The sequence below is a fragment of the Tamandua tetradactyla genome, chromosome 4 (genome assembly GCF_023851605.1).
Source record: "Tamandua tetradactyla isolate mTamTet1 chromosome 4, mTamTet1.pri, whole genome shotgun sequence".
NCBI lineage: Eukaryota > Metazoa > Chordata > Mammalia > Pilosa > Myrmecophagidae > Tamandua > Tamandua tetradactyla.
Window position 1 is genome coordinate 107,903,522 of NC_135330.1, and position 22,548 is coordinate 107,926,069.

A 22,548-nucleotide genomic window follows, 5' to 3' on the forward strand; every position below is an offset into this window, starting at 1 on the left:
TTTCAAAGTTTTTACTTTTAATATTCAACTTTTATATTTAACTTCCTAAATTTAAAAAGATGAAAATTCTCATAGCTTAAAATGAATTTTTTTTGATTGAATAGTTCTTTTTAACCATATTTTTTATTCTTATCACTTATTTTTATTCTTTTTCTTTATTACTTGCTCCTATGGGGGAAAAATGCTCTAATGTAGGCATTTCTAAAGAAATAATTTAGAATTAAGATTCACTCAAGACTTTGTATAAGAATTAAAGATAACATGCAAAATCAAGTGAATATTATATATTGGAAATGAAAATGTGCATTAAATTAGTTGATTATAGACATGATAATCTGTAAGTTATTTTTTTTACCCTTTTGTCTTCATTAAAGCCCCAGACAAATTTCCATTTAATTCTCATTCAGTAACGTACAATTTACTTGTTCATCTAACACGTCATTTTGTTCAGAGCACTTGCCTCTGATACTAGTTTCTTTAACGTCATCATGATGCAATTTATTACAATAACAATTCAACATGCCTGAGCAGGTCAAACCTGCCCACTGGATTAGAAAGCCATGAAATGAAGCAAAACAAAAGTCTATAATGCTGTATTATAAATTTATTGTAACCCTAAAAAATGTTTAGGTAGCTTGGTAACTTTGCCAAAGGAATAACAACGTAAACAGAATCTTAAACTGTTCCTGTACCAGAGAAGTTAAATGTGGTCCTGTTCAAATACTTGAAAATTTCCTCTATTACTGGCTGGTTAAGTGGCCTTAAGTGCATTGTTGTCTCTCTTCAAACCACATTTTGAATTGTAGCAGGTAAACTTGGTCCTGTCTTGTCCCAAATTTATAATCCTGTAAGAGAATTGGCTTCTAATATATCCATTTTACAAATAACTCAGTATAGCAACATATTACTTATAAAAGCAGGGGAAAGGGTTAAGTAATCTTGTATACCAATGGGAAAACATCAATATTGTCTTAGAATTCTGAAAGTTATATGTTAATTTTACCATTATAGAAAACATCTTAGATTTATTTCTTCTAACCTTTGTCAGACCAACACCTTGACTGTGTGAGTCATTATTAACAAAAAAGAAAAGCATCCCCCACTGGAACTTGGAGAGAAGAAAAGCACTGTAAATGATAATAAATAAATTTTTTAAATGTTTTACAAGACAAAACATTTAATGAATTAATGGTGCACTCTGGCATACTGAATGATTTAGTTTACTTAAGTTTACAAGGATCTTAAACCTTGATTGAATATTTTTTGGAACAGTATTATTAATAAAGGTTACAATATTTCATGATATTTTATTGCTTTAAGCAGAGTTGCTGAATATCATTGAAATTTATGGGTAAGGGTTTTACTAGCAAGTCCTATAAATTGTTATGTAATATACTGTTGGTATAGAAGTTTTAAGAATTGTACTGACTTTTAAGTCATGTGATCTAGACGATGTTTGATTACAAACTTTCTTAAGATTGACTTCTCAAAGTAGAATAAGTGACTAATTGTTAACTAAGGATTTGATTCAAAGAATTCCAATTTCTCTTAAGCAAAATTTCACTTTATTCCAAACTGAACAAAATTATATTGTATTCATGATTTGACAATACATTTGAAAGCTAGACACTCTAAAGGATTAAAATTATAAACCCTTTGGGTTAAAATATATTGGCTGTAAACAGCCACTTGTAAATGTCTCCTACAGCTTGAAGTTGTTTGGATCCAAGGGGAGGGGATTTTCAAGAATGACTACTGGTTTTAATCATATATATATATATGATTATATATATCATATATATATGATAGAATAGGACCATTTTATTCACATGCAAATCTTTTTGAATAGTATGATCTCAGGTTGTGATAATTTATGATTTCAAATTCTGTAAATAATATAACAATTTCATCAAAAATAATTATTAAAATATTCAAATGCCTTGAGTTTTGTTTACATTTTTCAAGTGAAATATTTTCTTTTTAAAGGCCTATCCTATGCCTAGTACTTAACTAGAATATTGGTTGTAGATGGGAATATTAGACTAATGAACAAGAAACAACTAAACGAAAATATAGCATAAACTCTTGCTGACTTGAAGTGCAGTAGAATTGCAAAGGAATGTGGCTTTAGATAAGTTAGAGAAGACTTTGGAGGAGGTTGAAGATTAGCTATGCTTAAAGGATGTAAAGGATTGATTTGGAGAAAGGAAAAAATATGAATATGGAAAACAAAATGAACTAAGTCATGACCCAGAAAGGAAGAGTAACGTAGATAGAGTAGGTCAAAATCAAAGAGTATCGGGGAATAGGTAGAGGAAATGAGTATAACCATGTTTGAGATTATTTTCCTTCTTTTGTATAAGGTGCCCTCGATTCTAATTGAAGAAAACAAGAGTATTTTGGATTTCTGACAGCCCTGGAGGGCTAAGGTGTGATGCTTTGAAGAAAAAAACCACAACTTGTAAGAAATATTGGAAGGAAATCTAGGTTTAAATAAGACAAATTTATCTGAAGTGATTAGGGGGTATGTGGCTCATAACTCAGCAAATCAGGTGAGAAATTTTAAGAGGAAAGGGTTATATAGCCAAAATTCTACTTTTGTCCTACTAAAATTGACCTAATTACGATGGGTATGATTGTGAATTAATAACATAGTACCATTGATAAGCCAAATAGAAATACTCCTTTTCCAGGCCTCTCTCTGATATGCATTCAAGCCTTAGTTCAATTTAGTGACGCCCAGAATACCTTTCCCTTCATCTTCTGTCTAAATACTACTACTGCTATTATCCCTTGCTTGAAATTTTCCCAGATCACTTTTCTTCCTCAGCCAGAAATACTATTTCTCTCTTTGTGCTCCCATAACTGACAACAATTAACACATCCTGCCTTGTGGGTAGGGACTCTTACTCTTTACAGTATACTCTGCAAGCTTAGCACAATGTCTTAAACATAATGGCAATACCTGATTGCTGAAAATCAACAGTGATACCTTTATGATTATTTGTTTGCTCCAGAAAAGCTGAATGCCAGCTAAAGATAGAAATGCCCAGGCTCTTTCTTGGTAATTAGAAGTTCTCTGCCTTTTACATGTTTCACGTATCAGGGCTCTCCTTATTCTATGATACTTATGATACCTGAAGTCTTACTGTTTTAAAGGGCAAATGGAATTGTGGATCAAATATGAAGCTTTTGCTAGCTGCTGTTGCATGTTTTAAGTCATATTTATGGCATAGTAAGGAAATTATTTGTATGTACCTTTAGAGCTTTTTCATTTATATTTGTTTTGAAAGAACTTGCTGCATGTAACGTATTTTTTTAAGTCTATTGTTGCTGTTGAGTTTTGGTTTGGTCTTGAGGGTGGTTGACGTATTATACTTAACATTTAATCAAAAGTCAGGAATTTAAACCAGCAATTAAAAAATGATTCCTGTGGCAACGCAGTTTCCCCTCTATATTGATTTGCTTTATGACCTGGTTTCCAGGCATGAATTTTGACATCACCATCGGCCCCAAAAAAAGGTGAGAACTGACTATACCACGGGTACCTAGGACATGTGAAGATGGGATTGAGTCGAAGCAGACAGCATACATTGTCTGTACAGAATGCCTAACAACTCGCTCTGGTAGAGGGCAATAAATGCCATATGTGAAGATCCCCTCAGCACAAAACTGTAAGTAACTTTGGGAGGCTTACGGGGGATTGGACAGTTGTCACTGCTGACGATAAAAATATGTTCATTTTGTAATTTGTGGCCTATAAGCTTATAAATTAAGATGCCCTGAGTTGTCAAGAAGTGGATTTTCTTGATTTGTGGATGAGAACGTAAGCCAAAATAAAGTGTAACATTCCCCAAAAAGTAACCTGGGATCTCTGCCATAAGACCGGAGGCAAAGGTTATATGAATTTGGATAACTAGGTTAGAATTAGGTTATTGGGCCTTTGCCTGGAAAACCAATAGAGAACTTTGGTCTCGATATAGCAAGGAATAGGGAGACATTATAGTTTCTTGAAACTAAGTGACAAAAGTTGACTTTTTGGATGTTATATATGGAAATATTATTTACAGGTTTCTAAGAAATAAAGTCTGGTGGTAAGGAAATTGGCCACGTGACTATTATAGTTATCTAAGAATGAAGAAAACCTAAACAGAGTAGTGGCAATGAGAATGGAAATGAAAAAAATAAGAGTAAGATATTTCAAAATAAAAAATTGTAGTGCATCATGGTAGATGGATAAAAGATGTCAAAAATTTTACATTTTCTATATTGGGAAACTGATGGTATCTCTAAAAGAGAAGCTGGTTTGAGAGGGAACATATTGAATCCCATTTTGTAATATTGCATTTAAGATAATGTCCAGGCATTGTTTGAAATCCCTTGATTAAAGATTGTGGATTCACAGAAATTAAAAAGTCAGGACTTTTTGGATACACAGAACTTAAAAAGTCAGTAAAAGGACTGGAGAAGTAAATTCGGCAGTTAGCCACATAAGAGCTGATAAGAGGAAAGGAGCTGACTGAAGCTCTTTAGTAAGGGCAATGGATCCTTTTATTAAAACAAAAATTGTATACACACATTTATGTGAATAGATTACTTATTAGGTATGTAATCTTAAATAAAACATTTCCAAAATTGAATTCAAACTCCCTTTTTCCCTTACAGTACCATATTGCAAGGTTGTGCCTATAAGAAAATCCCTTCAGTTGTATTAGTTATGAAGGTTAGTGAATAAAATGTTTTAATACTCTTGAACCTCACCTTCTCTTCTATGAATAAAACAGAGATCTTTCCCAGTAAGTAGACTGAGGGATTGAAATAGAGAACTTAAAGTCCAAATAATTCAGTCAGTTAAAACTTTGTAAAATTATCATGGCTTTATTTCTCAAATGGAAGGGCAAGTAATTGAATTGAGGGAAATGTGCTGGTCTCCAGTTTCAAGAAACAGTATAGCACAAAGGCCTGGCATTCTGGCTAAAGAGCTGTAATAATAAACAGAAATTTGAAAACCAGGAAGACAAATTTCCAAGAGTGCAAGTGTGGCATTTCAAAGATTTGACAAGAAATTCAGGAAGATGGTCAAAAATAGGTTTAGATCATTGAGATTCCTTATTTAAACACTTGTTTTTGATAGAGACACACTTGTGGAAATGAAGGTTCTAAGAGGTCTGAAGTTTTCTCCTCCTCACCCTAAACTAGGTTTGCTTCTGAAGAAAGTATGCCCCAAAAAATCAAATAGAAATTGAGCACTGCTTAAATTATAACCAGGAGTTTGAACAGTGACCAAAATTTTTTTTTAATTAAGGCAAATATTTTGGTTGTTTTAGGAGCTATACCTTGTTTAGTAGGATTCCTATTTTGAAAGTCATAGTGTCTTTATCTTTTACCTAGTTGCTATTTGCCATGAAAACTAGACCCCTATCATTAGACTCAAATGTCACTACTCTACTTCTTTAATTGATTTTTGAACTTGTAATGATATATAAAAAACCTGAAATGTTACTCTGCATTTCCAAAATAGCCATTGAGAACCTCAATAACATGTCTTCTGGATGTACCATGATATTTCAGACCATTTTACTTCAAATCTTAAACTATTTGATTAATCCAAGTTCCATGAACTTACGGCTTCAAGTGAGGTTATGCAGAACTGGGAGCATTTCTTTCTGTGTTTCCAGCTAGGTATATCTGACCTATATACCTGGTCTGCTGATTTCTACTGTCTCTTAATGATTGCTAAATTTTGGAGGTAAGTTGAGATTTAATATCAATTGTAGTCATATGACATTAATTTTGAACTTGCATTCTTTTAATGTTTAATTGCAAAGCATTCTTTTAGCATTATTTTTTTTATTAAAAAATAAATTTATATTTTTCTGTAAATTTTAACAATTTCTTAAACAGAATATATTTGAAGCATTAGTTTATTCTAATATTATTATATTTTATATGTGTTATTACTACCAGTTCCAGGGTTCAGATTATGTAACTTAATCTATAGTCAGGTTATCTTATTTTATTGATAAGCTTGTATAAATTTAGGGAGAACATACACAAGCACATTCAATAGCATTTGTTCAATTCATAATTTATCATAAAATTCATTTTATTAGAGTTTGCAAAAAATCTGTTTGTTTTCATATCTTAAAATACAAGCAATTTTATAAGGACAGAGACCATCAAGTTCTGGAAAATATACTGCAATTGTTTAATTTGTTCCAAGCCTAAATGCAGGAAAACTTTTCCACATCCCTCAAATATCTTTCATTTTACCTCAGAAAATTGGTAATTAGATTTTACTCAGTTACTCTTATCCCAAGGCTATTTATATTTTAATAATGTTCTGATTTCTTTAGGTACCATTGCAAAAGTAATATTGGGAAAATAATATTAACATGCATAGTTTATTCTATAGCATATTATATGCTTAACATTTCTATTTCCAGGCCCAGCAAAAAAAGAGAATTCTAAGCAATAAGTTGCCTTTCCCTGTTCTGTGCCTGCCCCTCCCTCCGTAACTTCTCTAGGAGGTTAGGTCTTGGTGCAGAATGAGGCCTGGCTTGTTGGACGTTTTAGGTGAGGACTGTGGGATTTTGAGAATTTCTTTGCCCTTTTTAAGTTATCATGTTATTTATTTTACTAAATGCTGTGACCAGGATAGCATTACATTTTTATTAGCAAATTATATATATTCCAATTTTGGCTGGTCTGTTTTATCTGCATTAACCATTTAATTTCGTGTAACTTTCAATTAGTTAGTATTCCTATATACATCTATATTTTTATCTTGTGTCTGTGTGAGATTACTCAAGTAAACTTTTAATAGAAAATACCATGTTTGCTTTGTTTTGTTTTGTTTTTTCTGTAGTCTTTAATTTGAATCAGTTCTTTCAGACTGAATTATATAAAGTATCCATCTTTGAATCTACTGTAATTCTTATTTTTCCAACTGCCTGTTCACTGAGACTATAGCTTTCCAAGTTTTTCAGTTCAGTTGAGCCTGTTGGACACCTAGCACTGTGCAGGAATATAAAGACCAGTTTAAAGCACAATCCCATTTCTCATCTTAAAAGAACTCATGGAACTTCAGATATTACAAACGGGTTTTCTTGGAGTCACATTATAAGAAAAATGAGACAACTACTCCTATTTGGCTTCCAGTTTGAGAACCCAAGGAAATTTGAATTCTTACTAGAACTGTTGTGAAATAAAGAAGAGTAACATGAAATAGAAACACTTGGTATTTGGTATATCTTACCCAGGAAATAGAGTAATCATTAAAACATTAATCTAGCAATCATTAAATGTTACTTGTTTTAATGATTTCTGGATGTGAGGTGCTGGTATGAAATCTGAAGGTGAAAAAGGCTACTTAACTGAAAACCTGTCAGGGGCATCTATAACATTTGTGTTTTGGGAGCAAAGTTCTATTTATTTTGCTGCACATTTAGTTGTTACTTTTTTATCCTGTGCCAGGTTTAATATTAATTTTTCATCCATGAAAGGTGTCAGCTTTAATCCATTAGTAGATTTTTGTGGTTAGAGCTATTTTTTTAGTTTAAGGCATTTTCTAAGCTTAATTATGAGAAAAGTTGTGTGATGAAGTTATACATAAGTTTTCATCTCCAATAGGACCTTCTCCAAAAAGCCTAATAGTTTTTGAAGTGTAGTTCTGTGGCATACTGGTGGATAATAATGTTTTTTACTAGTCCGTTGCTATTTCAGAAATCTAAGTATTTTTAGTAATTTTATCCCTTCTCTTTCTTGGACACTTTGTTTAAAAATGGTTAAGTTTCATGTCACATTGCTCTCTCCCATGGGTTCTTTGGCTCCAGGAAGGTAATAAAAAAAATTTCTATTTAAAAATTTCCTTAGTGGCTTCTACAGTGCTAAACTTGCTGTTACAGAGTCAATTTGCCCAGCACAGTGGAAAAATACCAGTTACAAGAGGTTTAGCATGCTCTTAGCAAATCTTTTTTTTTTTTTGACTCAAGCAAGGTCTCTGGTGATGTACATCTCTAGTGATGTGACCATTTGTTGTTTATGATAGAGAATCAATACAAAAGTTTATAAAGCTAAGCTGAAGTTTGTCAGGTGTGAACAATATTAGAAATTAGAAATAGAGTATGATTCCCTAAACCATATATTTTTCAAGCTCCTTTCCCTTGGCCATTTTATACTATTGCAGGCTTCTGATTTCAGATATACTTTGAAAGCAGCCCAAATTAATTCCAACTTTATCATAACCTAAGAGCTCTTTGTAATTCTGACTTGTATATAAAAACTAAGAACACTAGAACTCTTTTGCAGGAAATCATTGTTGAGAGAACTTCCAGTCACTTATGAGATAACTATTGAGGTTCAAGAATCGTGCCTTAACAGGAACAAAACTGTGGCTGATGGAAAGAAACTGAAACAAACATGAGTGGGAAAATAGGGGAGGCCAACTATTAACGGTCATTTACTATCAAACCTGAATATGCCATTATGATGATTCATATTTGAGTACATGAGATCAATTAATAAGTATAAATGATTTGTTAGAACAAGATTTTGAACATGGTTGGCCAGGATAAGCTCTGCCATTATTTCTTATAATTCAGAATAAATTGACAAATCAATTCCGTGAAGTTAAGTGATACCTATATGAAAATGTCGAAATCTCTTTTTTCTAAAGCAGGCAGGACTTTTTAATTGGACCTATGCCTGTTTTCTTCAAACTACATATGTGTGCCTGCCTTCCAAAAATAAGGTTTAATTTTATTTGCAAGCCACTTACAGTGTCCACTTTATTTTGGAATGGACATTAGAGGCTTACTGAGATGATAGTGATAGATGTGTCTCCAGGTGGGATAATCTCTGAAATATTTATAAAATAAAAAACTCAATACATTTGGAACATACTGTTTCCACAATGAATAATATGTGTATTTTTTATTGTGGTAATCTATTTCCTTTTAAAAACCTCTTCCTCTCTGTATTAATGCTTAACTTTTGAGAAACTATTTAAAAGGCTTCAGTTGTTTTAATTTAAACCCATTGTCAGTCCACTGTAAGCTGCAGAGACTGAGGAATTGTTTTGTTCCTTATAACATCTCCACGGTCTAGAACAGTATCTGGCAGGCATAGTAGGGGTCAATAAATATTTCTTGAATGAATGAATGAATGCTATGTATACTGTATGTTTTCATAAGTAATATGTTTCTGTTAGCACATTAAAAAGAACATTTTCTTTCCAATCTCAAAAGTGTTTCCTGAAAATATGAATAACTAAGAACACGTTAATAGCAGTTTAAACATTTCCTGCCTTAATCTTTGCCAAACTGTAGTTACAATATTATTTGCTTCACAATTTTTTTTATCAATTATCATTTTTTAATAATCTCATCAGCAAAGTACTATACAAAATTAAACTGTTACATGTATAGCCATGCCAATTATCCCAACTAATTAATATGCATGTCAAAAATTTATCATAAGAAGAATATTGTGCCCTAGAGGAGGATGCTACCAAGGGAGCTAGACCAAACTTATTCCCAAAACTAAGACTACACATTGAAGCATGTAAGATGGCTTTTCTGTAGAAAAGAATGAGAATGAGTGCAATGAAAACCAAAATCAAGCTTATTTTTAGGGCTTTTTTTCTTGTTTGGACCATTATCTTCAATTGCTAACTTTAACATTACCAATCTTGAAGTATCTGTACTTTTACATTATAGATAACATTTTGTAGGGCGCTTAGATTACAAAAAATTGCCCTTTCCCATAACCTTATTCACAAATCTGAGTAACTACTGGAAACTTCTGGAATAACAACTATGTAGAGGGGTTTCACAGAAAGGGTGGTAGAGTAAAATTTGTGTCAGTATAAGAGATACTAATAAGCTACGCAATAGCAGCCCCAATCCCACCTCAACACACACACATACCTGTCATCTTTTTTTATTTCTAGACAATACATCACCTTATCTAGTGAAAAGTAAGTCTTCCTCTTGTACCTAAACCCCATTCATCTAATGCCCTCCCCACAGGTGACATGTATCTTTGCTGAAAATTATATATATATAAATTTTATATATATATAAAGTGTGTATACATTTTCCACAAATGTTAGTGTGCAATTTGTTCTGTACCTTGTTATTTCTTCCACTTATATCTTGACAGTCCTTACCAGTTTATAAACTGCTGCCTCGTTCTTTTTAAGGGCTGTGTGGTATGCCATCACATTAAGAATAATTTATCAGTTTCCTATTGAAAACATTGAGCTTACTTGTATCTTTCACTGTCATGATATACTTTGCAACTTGAGTGAATTCTGAGAATAAGGATTTTTGTTTTACTCATTTTTTAATCTTGAAAATTTAGTATAATGTCCAAGAGGTATTTTTGAATGAACTGTACTTTTTAATATGGTGCTTAACCACTTTCACTCAATAGATATTAACCCTACTATGTGCAAAATAGTCAGGGCACTTTGACTTAGTGATTCTTTTTCTAGGTGTTTATCCCAGTGTTTAAAATGACACACACACAACTCACAGGAGAACAGTAAATGTGTAAAAGTATATGTATATACTTAGGTATATATATATGTATATTTTAGATGCTGATAGGAGTTATTTCAAAGCTTTGCACCAAATTAGGTGCTGATTAGTAGCAAAAGATATTACTGCTGTCACCAAGCGTTTGGCACAGTAGTGTTAAAAAACTGCTGAGTGGATCGAGAAATTCACATTCAAATGAGAAAAAAAAATTGTTCTTTTATGGTGTATAAAATCATATATAGAGGAAAGGTCTGATTCATATGACTGGGTAAGGAGGAAAGCAAGGCCTTACCAAGCTGCAGTTGAAAGTAAGCAGTCCATCCTCTTCATTATCATCATCACTAACATCTCCTCAGTGCCCATCATGTGCCAGGCAATGTGTTGAATACTTTACATTAACTCCTGTAACCGTCACATACCTGAAGGAGATACCTTTATTAGCACCATTTGCTAGATGAATAAATTGAGGCAGACAGGTTAAATGACTTGCCTAAATCCCAGAGTAAGAGACAGCTGGGATAAGAAACCAAGCATTCTGATTCCAGAGCCCATTCTTGAAAACCTTTCAAGTGTTTATGAAGAAGAGAAAGGGAGAGGATACACTGAGATAGAAAGAACAAGTGGATGGTCTTGTTTACAGAATAGCAAGCAGTTCAGTGTGGCTTAAGCATTGAGGGGTGGCTGCCCGGAGATGGCATGGTAGGGTTATGGGTCCAAAAAGTTAGGCTGAGTACATACTTGACTATCATACATGCCCCAAATACAGAATTTCCAAACAAGAAAAACATTTATTGTTCAATGGCCGTTGCACTTTAAAGAGAATAGACTTCATTTTTCCTTCTGAGATTGCTCTAACATATGGCTGTCTCTGGTTTCACTGTTTTATTCACAGTAAGGGCTTCAAGCCTTTTTACTCTTTCAAAACTATAGCATTCTGTTTTGTCTTCTAGCGCTGACCAGATGGAAGCCTTCCTTTAGTAAACTGTCAATCAGTAGACCAAAGACATTAGTTCTATTGGCCAATTTTCAATTATCAGGTTTTACAGAAACATGCCTAGAATGCAAAAAAATTTTAAAACACATAAATTTGATTTGTACCCTCAAAGGCATCATACCATTTTTGATCAGATTGTTTTTTTCAGACTTTATTTACAAATTCACATCAGTAATTTCAGAGTTCTGAAAACAGAGACTAGCTGTGGTCTTCAAAATCATTTTAATTCCACATTTAGAAATAGGCCAATTGATGAATTTTCACTGAGAAATTATGAACAATTAAATTGGCTTAATTTTTTATAGAGCATACTTTATTCCCAATTTTTGTTTTCAATTCACTGAGTATTGCTTTAATAAAAGGATCAACTATTTTCATTTTAATTTTTACAAAGAGTTTATGTTTACAATTTTACTTCCAGATCTATTTTTGCCAGTTATTGACACCTGATATAATTAACTTTCTCTTGTGACTTATTTCTTTCAAATCCATTTTTTAGGTGAAGTTTTACAGATATAAAATGCCAAGAAAATTTTATTGTCAGTTTTTAATCAATAATTGTGCATTGATAAAGAGCAAACTGTAGGGCCAAAAGGCCTCAGAATCACGGCAGAACCAATACAAATAATTTAAGGAAAATAATCTTTCAGACTAGTTATAGTTATAGTCTGTGTTACTAGTTATAACACAGTTATAACTATGCTACTAGTTATAGCATAGTTATAACTGTGTTACTCCTTATCTTTCATCAAGGATGTTTTATCTTGTGTCCTCCTATCATTTGTTTATGAGATATGAAGAAAAGACTAATTTATTTTTTAGGCAGCTACCTACACTATATGTAGTTCATGGAGTTAAAAAAGATGCTTAGAAACATCCCTAGCTTTCTTTTAGTTATTTTGATTGAAATACAGTGGTTATAGCCTACAATTAGAAACTCGTTCTAGGCAAAGAAATTGGTTAAAAAAAAAAAAAAAAAAAAAGCACATCTCTCAAAAAAAGAAATACTTTATTATGTTTGAGACAGCAAATTTTTAACATTGCTAAATCATTCCAGCTACTCCCAAGTCCCAGTTCTTGATTGTATAGCTTAGAAACACTTGTCAAAGATAACAAAAGTTACCAGAACATCTCACAAAATAATAAACTGTAATATACTATAAGTAGGTGGTAACAATAGTGTATGCCCTTTCAAGAAATCACTGGGCCAAAGAACCTGATTCCTGGCTTCAAGTACAAGAAAAGAAAAAAACAAAATCAACCTATTTTTAAAATTTTTAAATGAAACTATACTTTTCCATTTGAACCAATCTAAAAAAGAGAGTCAGATGGACTAGATTAAATGCTACCAAAGAGACCTAGAATCCTGTGATCACAATTTGAACTTGATAACATGGTATCACGTGATTGGTCATCTGCCAGAATTCCAGCCAAGAATTTCTAGTACTGTGAACCTGAGAGATAGTAACTGAGCAACCGGCTAGGTTACCACAACTTTAGCATAAATCACACTGGTAAAACACACTGAGCTATATGGTATACCATATTGACAGGAGCCAATTAAGGCTTATTCCTTCACTTTTCACCTTCCAAAAACATCTGAACAGAGTTAGATCAGAGTAAAAGTAAGCAAGAGATCTGAATAATTTCACTTTATTCAGATTATCTCTACTTTGAAATGGGCACTAATAACAAAATAAAAAACATAACTGGATGGAACAAATTCTGAAATAACTGATACTAGGAATGGTGACCAAGAAGTTAGTTTTTAAAGTAGCTTCTGGTTTTGGAATTCTCTATATTGGAAGTTTAAATATAAAGCTATTTTCACATGAAAATGAAATATATACTGTTGCTGCAAACAAAGAGCTACTCAGCACTGTGGTATACACACAGGAATACCAATTTGAGTATCTAATCTTGTTTTTCAAGATTACAATTAATTCCTACAAATGTATAGTTTTTAAGGCGTACTTAGCATTTCCAGGATATTTTCTTTTTGCCTAATATGCTTCTTTGTAAAATCAACAGCACCATCTTCCCTTAGGTTTCTAACTTTTGGAAAAGGGGTCTTTAATCCTTAATCACCAGTAACATAAAACAAAACAAATATCTGATCATTTTCCTTCTTTTCTGAAAGACATACACAGAGGTATCATAAAATACTCTTGAAATTAAAATAGGGTCTTAGATTTTCTTCATAATCAGCCTATTTCTTTGACTGCCTCACTTTTCCCAGAATAACATTTCAACCTGTTTTGAAGGGCAGGAAATTATAAAGTGTGAAAACCTAAGAAGTATCATATTGTATTATACTGTCCAGTGTCATCCAGTCCTTGAGCAGCACCAGCAGCTGAGGAAGAGGCAGACATTCCTCTTCCTGATGGCTACTGATGAAGCTTAGAAAGTACCCCAAAACATATCTAACTTTACCAAAAAGAATATATGGACATGTGCAAGTCTTTTTTTTTTTTTTTTTTTTAACTCCTGAAACTTGAAGCTAGCCTTCACAGTTAGTAAAATAATGGTAGGATAGTATTAAGACAATTGTAAAGAAAAATAATTGTGTTCTAACAGCAGAATGGATATAGCCAAGAACAATAGGGATGGGGGTGGGTGTATATTGAATGCAACTATCCTTAACATACTACTGACAGCCTATCTCAATATTTTGAGTTGTCTAAAAGCACCAAGGATCGAACAGGATACCAAATTTGTTGTGGGATATATCTGTCCTTAAGAGTAAAAAAAAGGATGAAGAAAAGAATCAATATTCAAATCATAAAGACTGAAAGAAGAAATATACATAGTAAGAAAATCACAGAGATAAAAACTAAAGATCTCTTAAAAAAATCAGGTATTTCAATTCTAAGCCAAATTCATTAGTAGTGGACCAGTAATCGATAAAATTATTTCCTGCTACAACTTGAATAACCATAGTCCCAGTTTCTCCTGGGCAGTCTTATGTTGTCCTACATAATAACAGTACCCTCTTTATTAAGAAGTGTCCGGGTTTGGACAATTATTATTTGGTCATTTCACCTGTAACCCAACTCCATTGCTTGCCCCAAAAACACGATTTTGAGGGAAATATCAGAAACTGGTATAGAAGAGAGATACCTCAAAGTACAAAATACCTGACTCCAGTTTGGTGATCAGTAATGCTATTCAGAGCCACACTGGAAAACCAAGTCATGGTAAGAAGGTCTTTGTGGAGGCAGCTGGGAGTAAGATCATCTGGGGAAGAAAAGAGTTACTACTCCAGGTTGGTGCTGAAGATTGCTCAATAAACATGGTAATCCTCCCATTTAGCATCTCAATTGTTTTGCTGCAAGAGCCAAACTCCCTGGAAAAAAAACAAAGCTCCAGTGTTCCACCATAGGAAATGCACCTCAGAGCACAGGTCTTGGCTGTAACAGGTGTTCTTGCTTTAGATCAACCAAAGACTCAAGTTCAAAGAAAGCAGCCTCTCTCTGAAGCCTAAGATAGTCTGAAAAGTCAGTGGGTAATAAAAGCTGGTGAATTCTCGAAAAATCTAAGATGAAACTAAAGAAAACACTTTCTCTGTCTACAGAAATCTCACCATCAACCATCCTGTCTCTGCCATCTAACAGTCATGCCAGCCAAGAGGCAGGAAACTGCTTGATGGTAGAAAACCTTGTGTATATCTTCCCTCCCATGTTCAAAGTGACCAGTTCCTGACTACTCATTCTTTTACTTCAAACTGGGGGCTACAAACCATCAGCTTCAGACTTACAAACTTGTAATCAATAAATGCCACTGGTTATATACAATTAAGAAATGGAGTGGTGGGTAACAAAGAATAGACCTAGATTCCCAGGTAACTATTTTAAAGCAAATAGTGTTTCCATAGCTGTGTTTGCAAATTTGAGTTGCTTGGGAACTCAGTACACAAATGAAAGGAGCGAGATAAGGAACTGAATAATTTAAGGAAAACTGCCAAGATACCTGAGGAGATGCCAAATAGACCCCTTTCCTTTACTGCATTAAAAAAAATTTGCCATTAAAACCTGGTACAAATCTGTATTTTTTACAATAATAATGGGAGGAAAAAAGCACCTGCTCCCCAGACCTCTTTTCTACTAAGTCTTCTGTCAATTGGTCAGCAAACTCATTTACAAACTCATTTACAGAGAAACAGTGTCATAATTTTTATGAACTCTTTAGCAATTTAGTGACTAAACCATGAATTGTTGGTTATGGATGAGACAGCCATTACCTCACCTAGAGGTGATTGTTGTTCTCATAGCTAAAAAGAAACCACGACTCTGTGCTTTAACTTTTGTTGCTACCTTCTTCTCTGCGTTACCTCTTCTCAACCAAATTAAAGAGGGCTTGGGCAAAGACATTCCGTTCCCTAAAATTCTGTTCCACTTAATGGACTTTCAAAGTCATGTTCCACAACAGAAGTAAGAGAACAGTTCTAAGATAAGGTCACTTTTTTGTTTTCATCTGAATTCTAAGTGAGAAAATTTATCTTTTTCTTTGGGAGATATGGCATCTTTATCTGGTATGAACACTTTACATGTTAAAAGACAGTATTAGTGTTTAGCTGATTACTTTGTACTTTATAATAGCTGACAGACTGTTTCATTTCTTGTCAAATCAGACTTCATTATACTTTTCGAAAAATTCTACTTAGGCAAATGGACCCATTTAGTTGTACAGTTGCTACAATACTTTGAAGCAACAACACAACACTTACCTGCAGTAACAAGGTGACCTGCCCATTTCTAGCTGGCCATTTGCTGAAACTTTTTTAAACAACCTATTTCTGTCTGCACAGCTAACTTACCAGTAAATTCCTTTGGTGATACATTTACAATAACTAAGGAGAAAAAGGCAGGCTGAATTCTCCATACACATACCCCCAAAATGTAAATGCCATCATTTTTGTTTATACAAAATTCACATTTTGGCAATTAAGGGATCAATCATCAGTAGAAAAATCTGGAAACCCAGTTTATCCATATCTTCAAACCATATCTTTTTTTTAAAGAATATTCACTGCCAAAAAGAGTGACCTTATAAGAGTAGTCTTGACTACTAACTGTTGTACTCACTCATCAATACAATTTTAGATCACTTTCTTTTTCTTCTCCCATTTTTATCATAGCTTAAACACAACCAATGTTAGGAGGATGTTGCTTATTTCAAAAGCACTCTTTAAAAAAGGAAGGAGGGCTCAGGACTGTATTACTAAATTTCACTTTTACCTTTGTTACCCAACAAACAACATGTATAGGACATTTTTTAAAGAAATACCATTGAAGGAAAATATCTGACTGGAATATTTGCCAAATCTAAATTGTTCATTCTGTCCTCTAACAAATTTCTAACAGTACAAAGAACTGTGTACTTGAAACAGATTTTATAATAGTTTATATTTGCACACAAATTCTGCCACATTGTTTAGTACCATCAAAGTATAATCCTTGAATCTCTCACTGAAAATGAAAAGCCCATCTATTACCTGTTCCCAGTAAAAAACTGACTGTTCTACAATGTCGGCTGATTTAGTCAGATAGTAGGAACTGAAATTTGAAAGATGATCTTTCCAAGCTGCAAATTCATCAAATAAAGACCATTCCAGAAATATGGCAGGACTGAGAGAAATGTGAAGGCCAAGCAGAAGGACTACCACAACTAACTGATAAAAGTTCCAGGGAATTTTGCTAATAAATGTGCCAGTCTCTTGAGGCAAAGAAAGTTTATCCACATCTACTAGTTTTATGGCCTCCCACTGACTGGTATCAAAGTTCTTCATTAAAGGGCTTGTGGGCAAATTAGGAGGAGGCAGAGGAGTTTCCTTGATTACTTTGATTTTTTCCCTGAACTCTTGCATCTGTTGCAGAAATATGATGGGTTCTGACACATCCTTGAAGGCCTCAGCAATGTTAAAGGCCATTTGTTGCTCCTGTAAGATGGTGTTGAGTTTGTTGATCTCGGGATCATATGCTTGCATAACGGCAAGTTTCATGGTCTCAAAGTCAGACAAGATCTCATTCTTCTTTTGATCCAATGTGTGTTGTAACTTTTCAAAAAATTCCTTCACTTTATCTGAATCCTTCGTCAGTAACTGTAAGGATTTCCTCTTGCTAGTTTCCAAGGTATCCAAGCGAGAAAGAGCATCTCCCCGATGCCAGGTCTCAAAGCTCTGGAAGAGGGACTCAAAGACATTCCTTTCCTGAACATAGGCATCTTCAATAGAACAGAATACATGCTTGGTATGATCACCACGAGTAGCACAAATCCCACATATGAGCTGCATATCAGTCAGGCAGAAAATGTTGAGAGGCTGCCCCAAGTGTACTTTGCACACTGGCATTTTGGGAGAGAGCTTGATCTTGTTATACTTTTCCACTATACCCTTCAGGGAGTAATTGACCTGCAGGCTATTGACCCCAGAAGCTGAAGTTTCCTTCCGGCAGGTGGGGCACTTGAATGGAGATGGTCTCCACAAGGAGTTCCGCACATTCCCCTCTAAGAGCCCTTCTAAACATTTTTTGCAGAAGTTGTGCGAGCAGGGCAAAACTCGAGGATCATCAAACAGACTACAACAAATTGGGCACGTGAGATCTTCTTCAAGCAGCTCCATCACATCCTACGATAGAAAAAAACATTTTACTCCAGTAATCCCTTCCATTATGACTATGTAATAAATAGTAACAACTATCTTCATAAGCATTAAAAATGACCTTTCACTGAAATAACCAGCCAAACAAAGGAAATAAGAGAAACTTAGGAAGGGAATGCAAACCAAAGCAGTTTTAATCCAATGAGACTAGAACATGCTCCTTAACAGTAAGGCGTCCTGTACACAAGGCCTTTGTATAGGCTTTCCAACAAGTCTTTGGCTAAGACAGGGTTAGGACTAGGACAACTGCAAGTTGAGCCAGCAGGACCCAACTGATTGTTTTAAAACAGAGCTGACTACTAGCTGTTAGAAACAAAGTACACAGTGTCTGAATAGAAAGAGCTCTTTACTTTGGGCCCACAAATATAAAATGGCATGCTATTTAAAAGAAAGAAGCATAGAAATATAAATTTAAGCACAAACTTTCATGTAGACTTTTACTAGGCAATGGCATCTTTTTCTATTTCAATATAAGGGTTACAATTACTAAAATAGATAGAGTCACAAGTTAAGAGAGTTATTATTCACTCTTAGAGAATGTCTTTTTTTTTTAACCACCACGAATGTATGTTATCAAAGCCATTCTGATTTAGATCCTAGAGCATTAGTTTTCAAAGCATGGTCCTGAGAAACCAGGGTATCCCTAAGACTTTCAGGGCATCAGTGAGGTCAAAATTACTTGTGTAATACTAAAATGTTGCTTCTTTTTGCACTAATGATGCAAAAACAATGGTGAGTAAACAACTGCTGGAGCCTTTGGAGGATCAAGCAAGGCAATAGGTAGCATCAAATTATTCTGGTAGTAATTGTGTTCTCCACCACCACACATACACACCAAGTTCAAGCCTAAGTATGTGTCTTTTTAACATTTTGTGTAACAAAACAGGAAATACACATAAAGCATTTCTGCCACATACGAACAGATGTTGTCTGGGGAAAGCACTTCTGTAACTGAGATGCAGGCTGAACCACCCACTTTTTTTGTGGAACTTCATTTTTACTTGAAAGATTGAATGATGACCTATGGCTATTCAAACAAGTATATGGTAGACATTCAAAAAGGAACAAAATGGACAACTCAAGGGAAACAATAGTATTTCTTGCCAAAGGTACAAACTGAGTTTTTAAGTGAAATTTGGAAAACATATTTGCCACTGTTAGCATGATACTTTCCCATTAACAAAAGACTTTTCTGAAGAGCTAAGTAGTGGGAAATTAATAAATGTGCTTGGATTTTTTTTGGGGGGGGGTAGAATACTATAATGAAATAGGTCAATATTTGGAGATCTGCATAACCCAGTGAACTGGTATTTTTTCAAGTCACAAATGTCCTAAATAAATCATGCATAGATAAAAGATCCATTCAAACTACAAGAAAGACCCCAAAGTTCAACAATTTCACATTCTATAATGCAACTAACCTTTAATAAACTACCATTTGTTATTTGTCAAGTTTTGGAATAATATCAAAGAAGATCCACAATTATCTCACGAAGCTATTAAAATATTCCTCTCTTTACCAACTACATCTATGTGTGTTAGGCCAAATTTTCTTCGTATATTTCACACAAAATAACATGGCAACATCCTGAATGCAGAAGCAGGGAAGACTCCAGTTGTCTTTTACTAAGGCATTCATGAGAGTTCTGTAAAAAGTAAAGTAATGCCACTCTTCTCAAAACTTTGTTTTGGAAAATGAAAATGTTCAATGTATTAATATTTAAAAACATTTTTTGGTTTCAGTTTCTAATATGATAAATATCTATAACAATACACACACAAAAGCTCCTGAGATCAATTTTTCAGAGTATAGATGGGTCCTGAGACAAAAAAAAAAAAAACTGAGACCCCTAATCTAGAGAATACCATCTGTCAATGTAAGTTTCTATTTTGAAATATGCATTCATCCCTAAAGTTTATAAATGAAAAGCAGTGCTGAAAAGTTCCTTCCTCATTTAGTTTACTCAGATATATACACACACACACATATACACATACATATATCACATTACTACCAAAATAAGTAAAGTACAATGTAATAATCTGTAGGCCATTGTGTAATTAAAAATAAGTTAATGTCAAGAGTCACATATTAGAGCCAAAATCTAGAATAAAAGTACTTAAAAGATAAACTGAGCTTGCAGAACTAATTAGATTATGGTTTTATATTAGAGGTTGTGAGACGTATGTGTGTAAAAAAGATTTTTCTGTCACAAATTTAGTGCCATATGACAAAATGTGACTATTTGTGAGAAATCATAAAACCTTTGAAAATGCATTTGAAGACAGTAGTTATAAAGACTGCAGTTAGTGTATACTCTAAAGAGGTTATCAAGAACTTTTAAAACAGCCTTACTCTTTAGAACAATGAAAGTAATTCTTGATGATCCTCCAAACCTAGTCCTATTCCATACTCACCTCCACTGCTGTTACCTTTCACCTAAGAATCCTACACTAAGGCTAGATTTTGGAGGAGACAGTAGAAACAGGAAGGGGGTGGGGAGGGCAGCATCAATAAAGTACTTATGTTTGCAAGATTAGTAATTCCAGAAAATCCAATCTAAGCATATTAAATAATTAAAAAGAAAAGCAAAGGATACCAACTGATAAGGGTACCCAGGGCAAACAGAAAAGAAACTGAAGAAAACTGACAAGGGAACTGCAGTAGGCACCAGGCAGATTTTAAGGCAAACAAGTATGATCAAAAGTAAAAAGACCTTTCACTGTGCAGAAAGAAAATGTCGCAGAGAAATTTAGAAAGCATAAACCATCATTCCAAAGCCATAATCAGCTTAAAGCTTTTAACATCAGATAAACCAGAGGAAAAAATACTATTTGGAAAGTTTTTTTTTAATTGAATCAAAAATTTAGCCCCCGTTCCTTTTTTTTTTTATATGGGCAGGAACCGGGAATCGAACCCGGGTTCTCTGGCATGGCAGGCAAGTATTCTTGCCTGCTGAGCCACTGTGGCCTGCCCCCCTGTTCCATTTTGATTAATAAAGTTTACTAATTTTGGTTTACATTTAAAGATTTTTATTTTACACTCACTTTAACAGCTGAACACTGTTTTCTCTTCTTCCCTTAGCTTTATGCCTCAAAACTTTATCTCTAAGTTTAATTCAAAATCTTTGCTGTAAGACAAAAACTATGAAAACACTTCCACAGCTGACTCAAATACCTTTCAGAGAAAAATCAGACTTATTAGTTCCCTCAAAAGCGGTTTCTTTGAAGTCCCAAAAATTTTAAAGGAAAATACATACGATTTTTAGTCTAACAAATGGAAGGGTATACTTAACACCCTTGGTTAAGTATATGGCTAATATAAAATCTGAAATCAGTTCAGCATACTGCTTTGAAGTAAATGAAAAAAACACAACCCACTACAACCCCTTTTTCTAATTAATTCTTTCCCAATAGAGAAGTCAATATTTGTAAACAAAATATTGTTCACTGTTCATAAACTTTCAACTTAACCTGTGTCAAATTAAGTGTTTTCAGAGCAAAAAAGTTTTCCAAGATTCATTTCTTCCTTTGAATGTGTTTCTGAATACCAAAAAGTCTAAATTTTGAAGCACAGAAATTTATTTTCCTACCAATTAAACATTTCCCAAGTGTTCTATACTAAGCAATAAAATAGCCAAATACATATACTAAATTGCCTACCATCTCTGGAAGAGAAACAACCACCTCATTTCTCAGCCATATTTGTATTTTTAGAATATATTTTAAATTTTACATAAAGTAAAATTCACTCATGTTGGTGTACAGTTCTGAATTTTGACAAAAGCATAGTTGTATCACCACAAGAGATGTATTTAAAACAAATTAATATACCTGCACTCAAGAACGGACTGCAGTAAGTGCTTTATCAATCCTACCTTAAATAAGTATAAAGCAACAGTCTCTACAAATGAAAACAATGTATCATGATAAACAGAATATTAAAAATGGAAAAAACAAGACTTAGAAAGGAGCCATATAAAACAGAAAAGCTAATATGTATGTATCAGAAGTTAACTTCCTCATTAGAAAAAGAAACTTTTGTATTAATCCGTTTAAGTTCCATTGGCTGTTAGCCATATAAAGTTGTACAAAACGTTACCTATGATTTTTTCTTCAATTCCCTTTAGGGAACAAAAGGAAAAGCAATGTATTGTGCTTTGTATCTTAAGAGTCCAATTGTACTGAGATTTTTAGACCAAATTTCCATCCTACTTTGAAGTAGCTTTGAATTTAGGAATCTCAAAGCAATACCAAAGTAAGCTCTACTAGACTGAGTCCCTCCAATCTTATCTTGGAACAACACTGAGAATTCCTCACAGCATGCTAATCTTATTTTCAAGTAGTATACT

The 22,548-nt window shown here is 33.7% G+C and overlaps 2 protein-coding genes and 1 long non-coding RNA gene across 25 annotated transcripts in view; 1 reads left to right on the forward strand and 2 right to left on the reverse strand.

The window, feature by feature from the left end:
* The window catches only part of LOC143681281 (uncharacterized), a 109,371-nt gene extending 87,883 nt beyond the window's left edge, over positions 1–21,488 (forward strand). For 10 of the 17 annotated variants that reach the window (XR_013174517.1, XR_013174505.1, XR_013174506.1 and 7 more), the window contains 2 exons: positions 2,364–2,552; positions 3,486–21,488. This is a non-coding gene — a long non-coding RNA (uncharacterized LOC143681281). The remainder of the gene's footprint in view (positions 1–2,363; positions 2,553–3,485) is intronic. The other 7 variants (XR_013174518.1, XR_013174516.1, XR_013174508.1 and 4 more) reach the window with 7 other exon arrangements.
* On the reverse strand, positions 308–15,248 carry KCNRG (potassium channel regulator). The gene is given in 8 exon segments (XM_077158181.1): positions 308–845; positions 10,837–11,492; positions 11,494–11,598; positions 14,676–14,704; positions 14,706–14,759; positions 14,761–14,886; positions 14,888–14,933; positions 14,935–15,248. Coding segments are annotated over 7 exon segments (771 nt in total). The 3' UTR covers positions 308–845; positions 10,837–11,395.
* The window catches only part of TRIM13 (tripartite motif containing 13), a 55,231-nt gene continuing 45,211 nt past the window's right edge, over positions 12,529–22,548 (reverse strand). For all 7 annotated transcript variants that reach the window (XM_077158175.1, XM_077158176.1, XM_077158174.1 and 4 more), the window contains one exon: positions 12,529–18,163. In XM_077158175.1, coding sequence (XP_077014290.1) covers positions 16,931–18,157 — 1,227 coding nt within the window. In that variant the 5' untranslated portion in view covers positions 18,158–18,163 and the 3' untranslated portion in view covers positions 12,529–16,930. The remainder of the gene's footprint in view (positions 18,164–22,548) is intronic.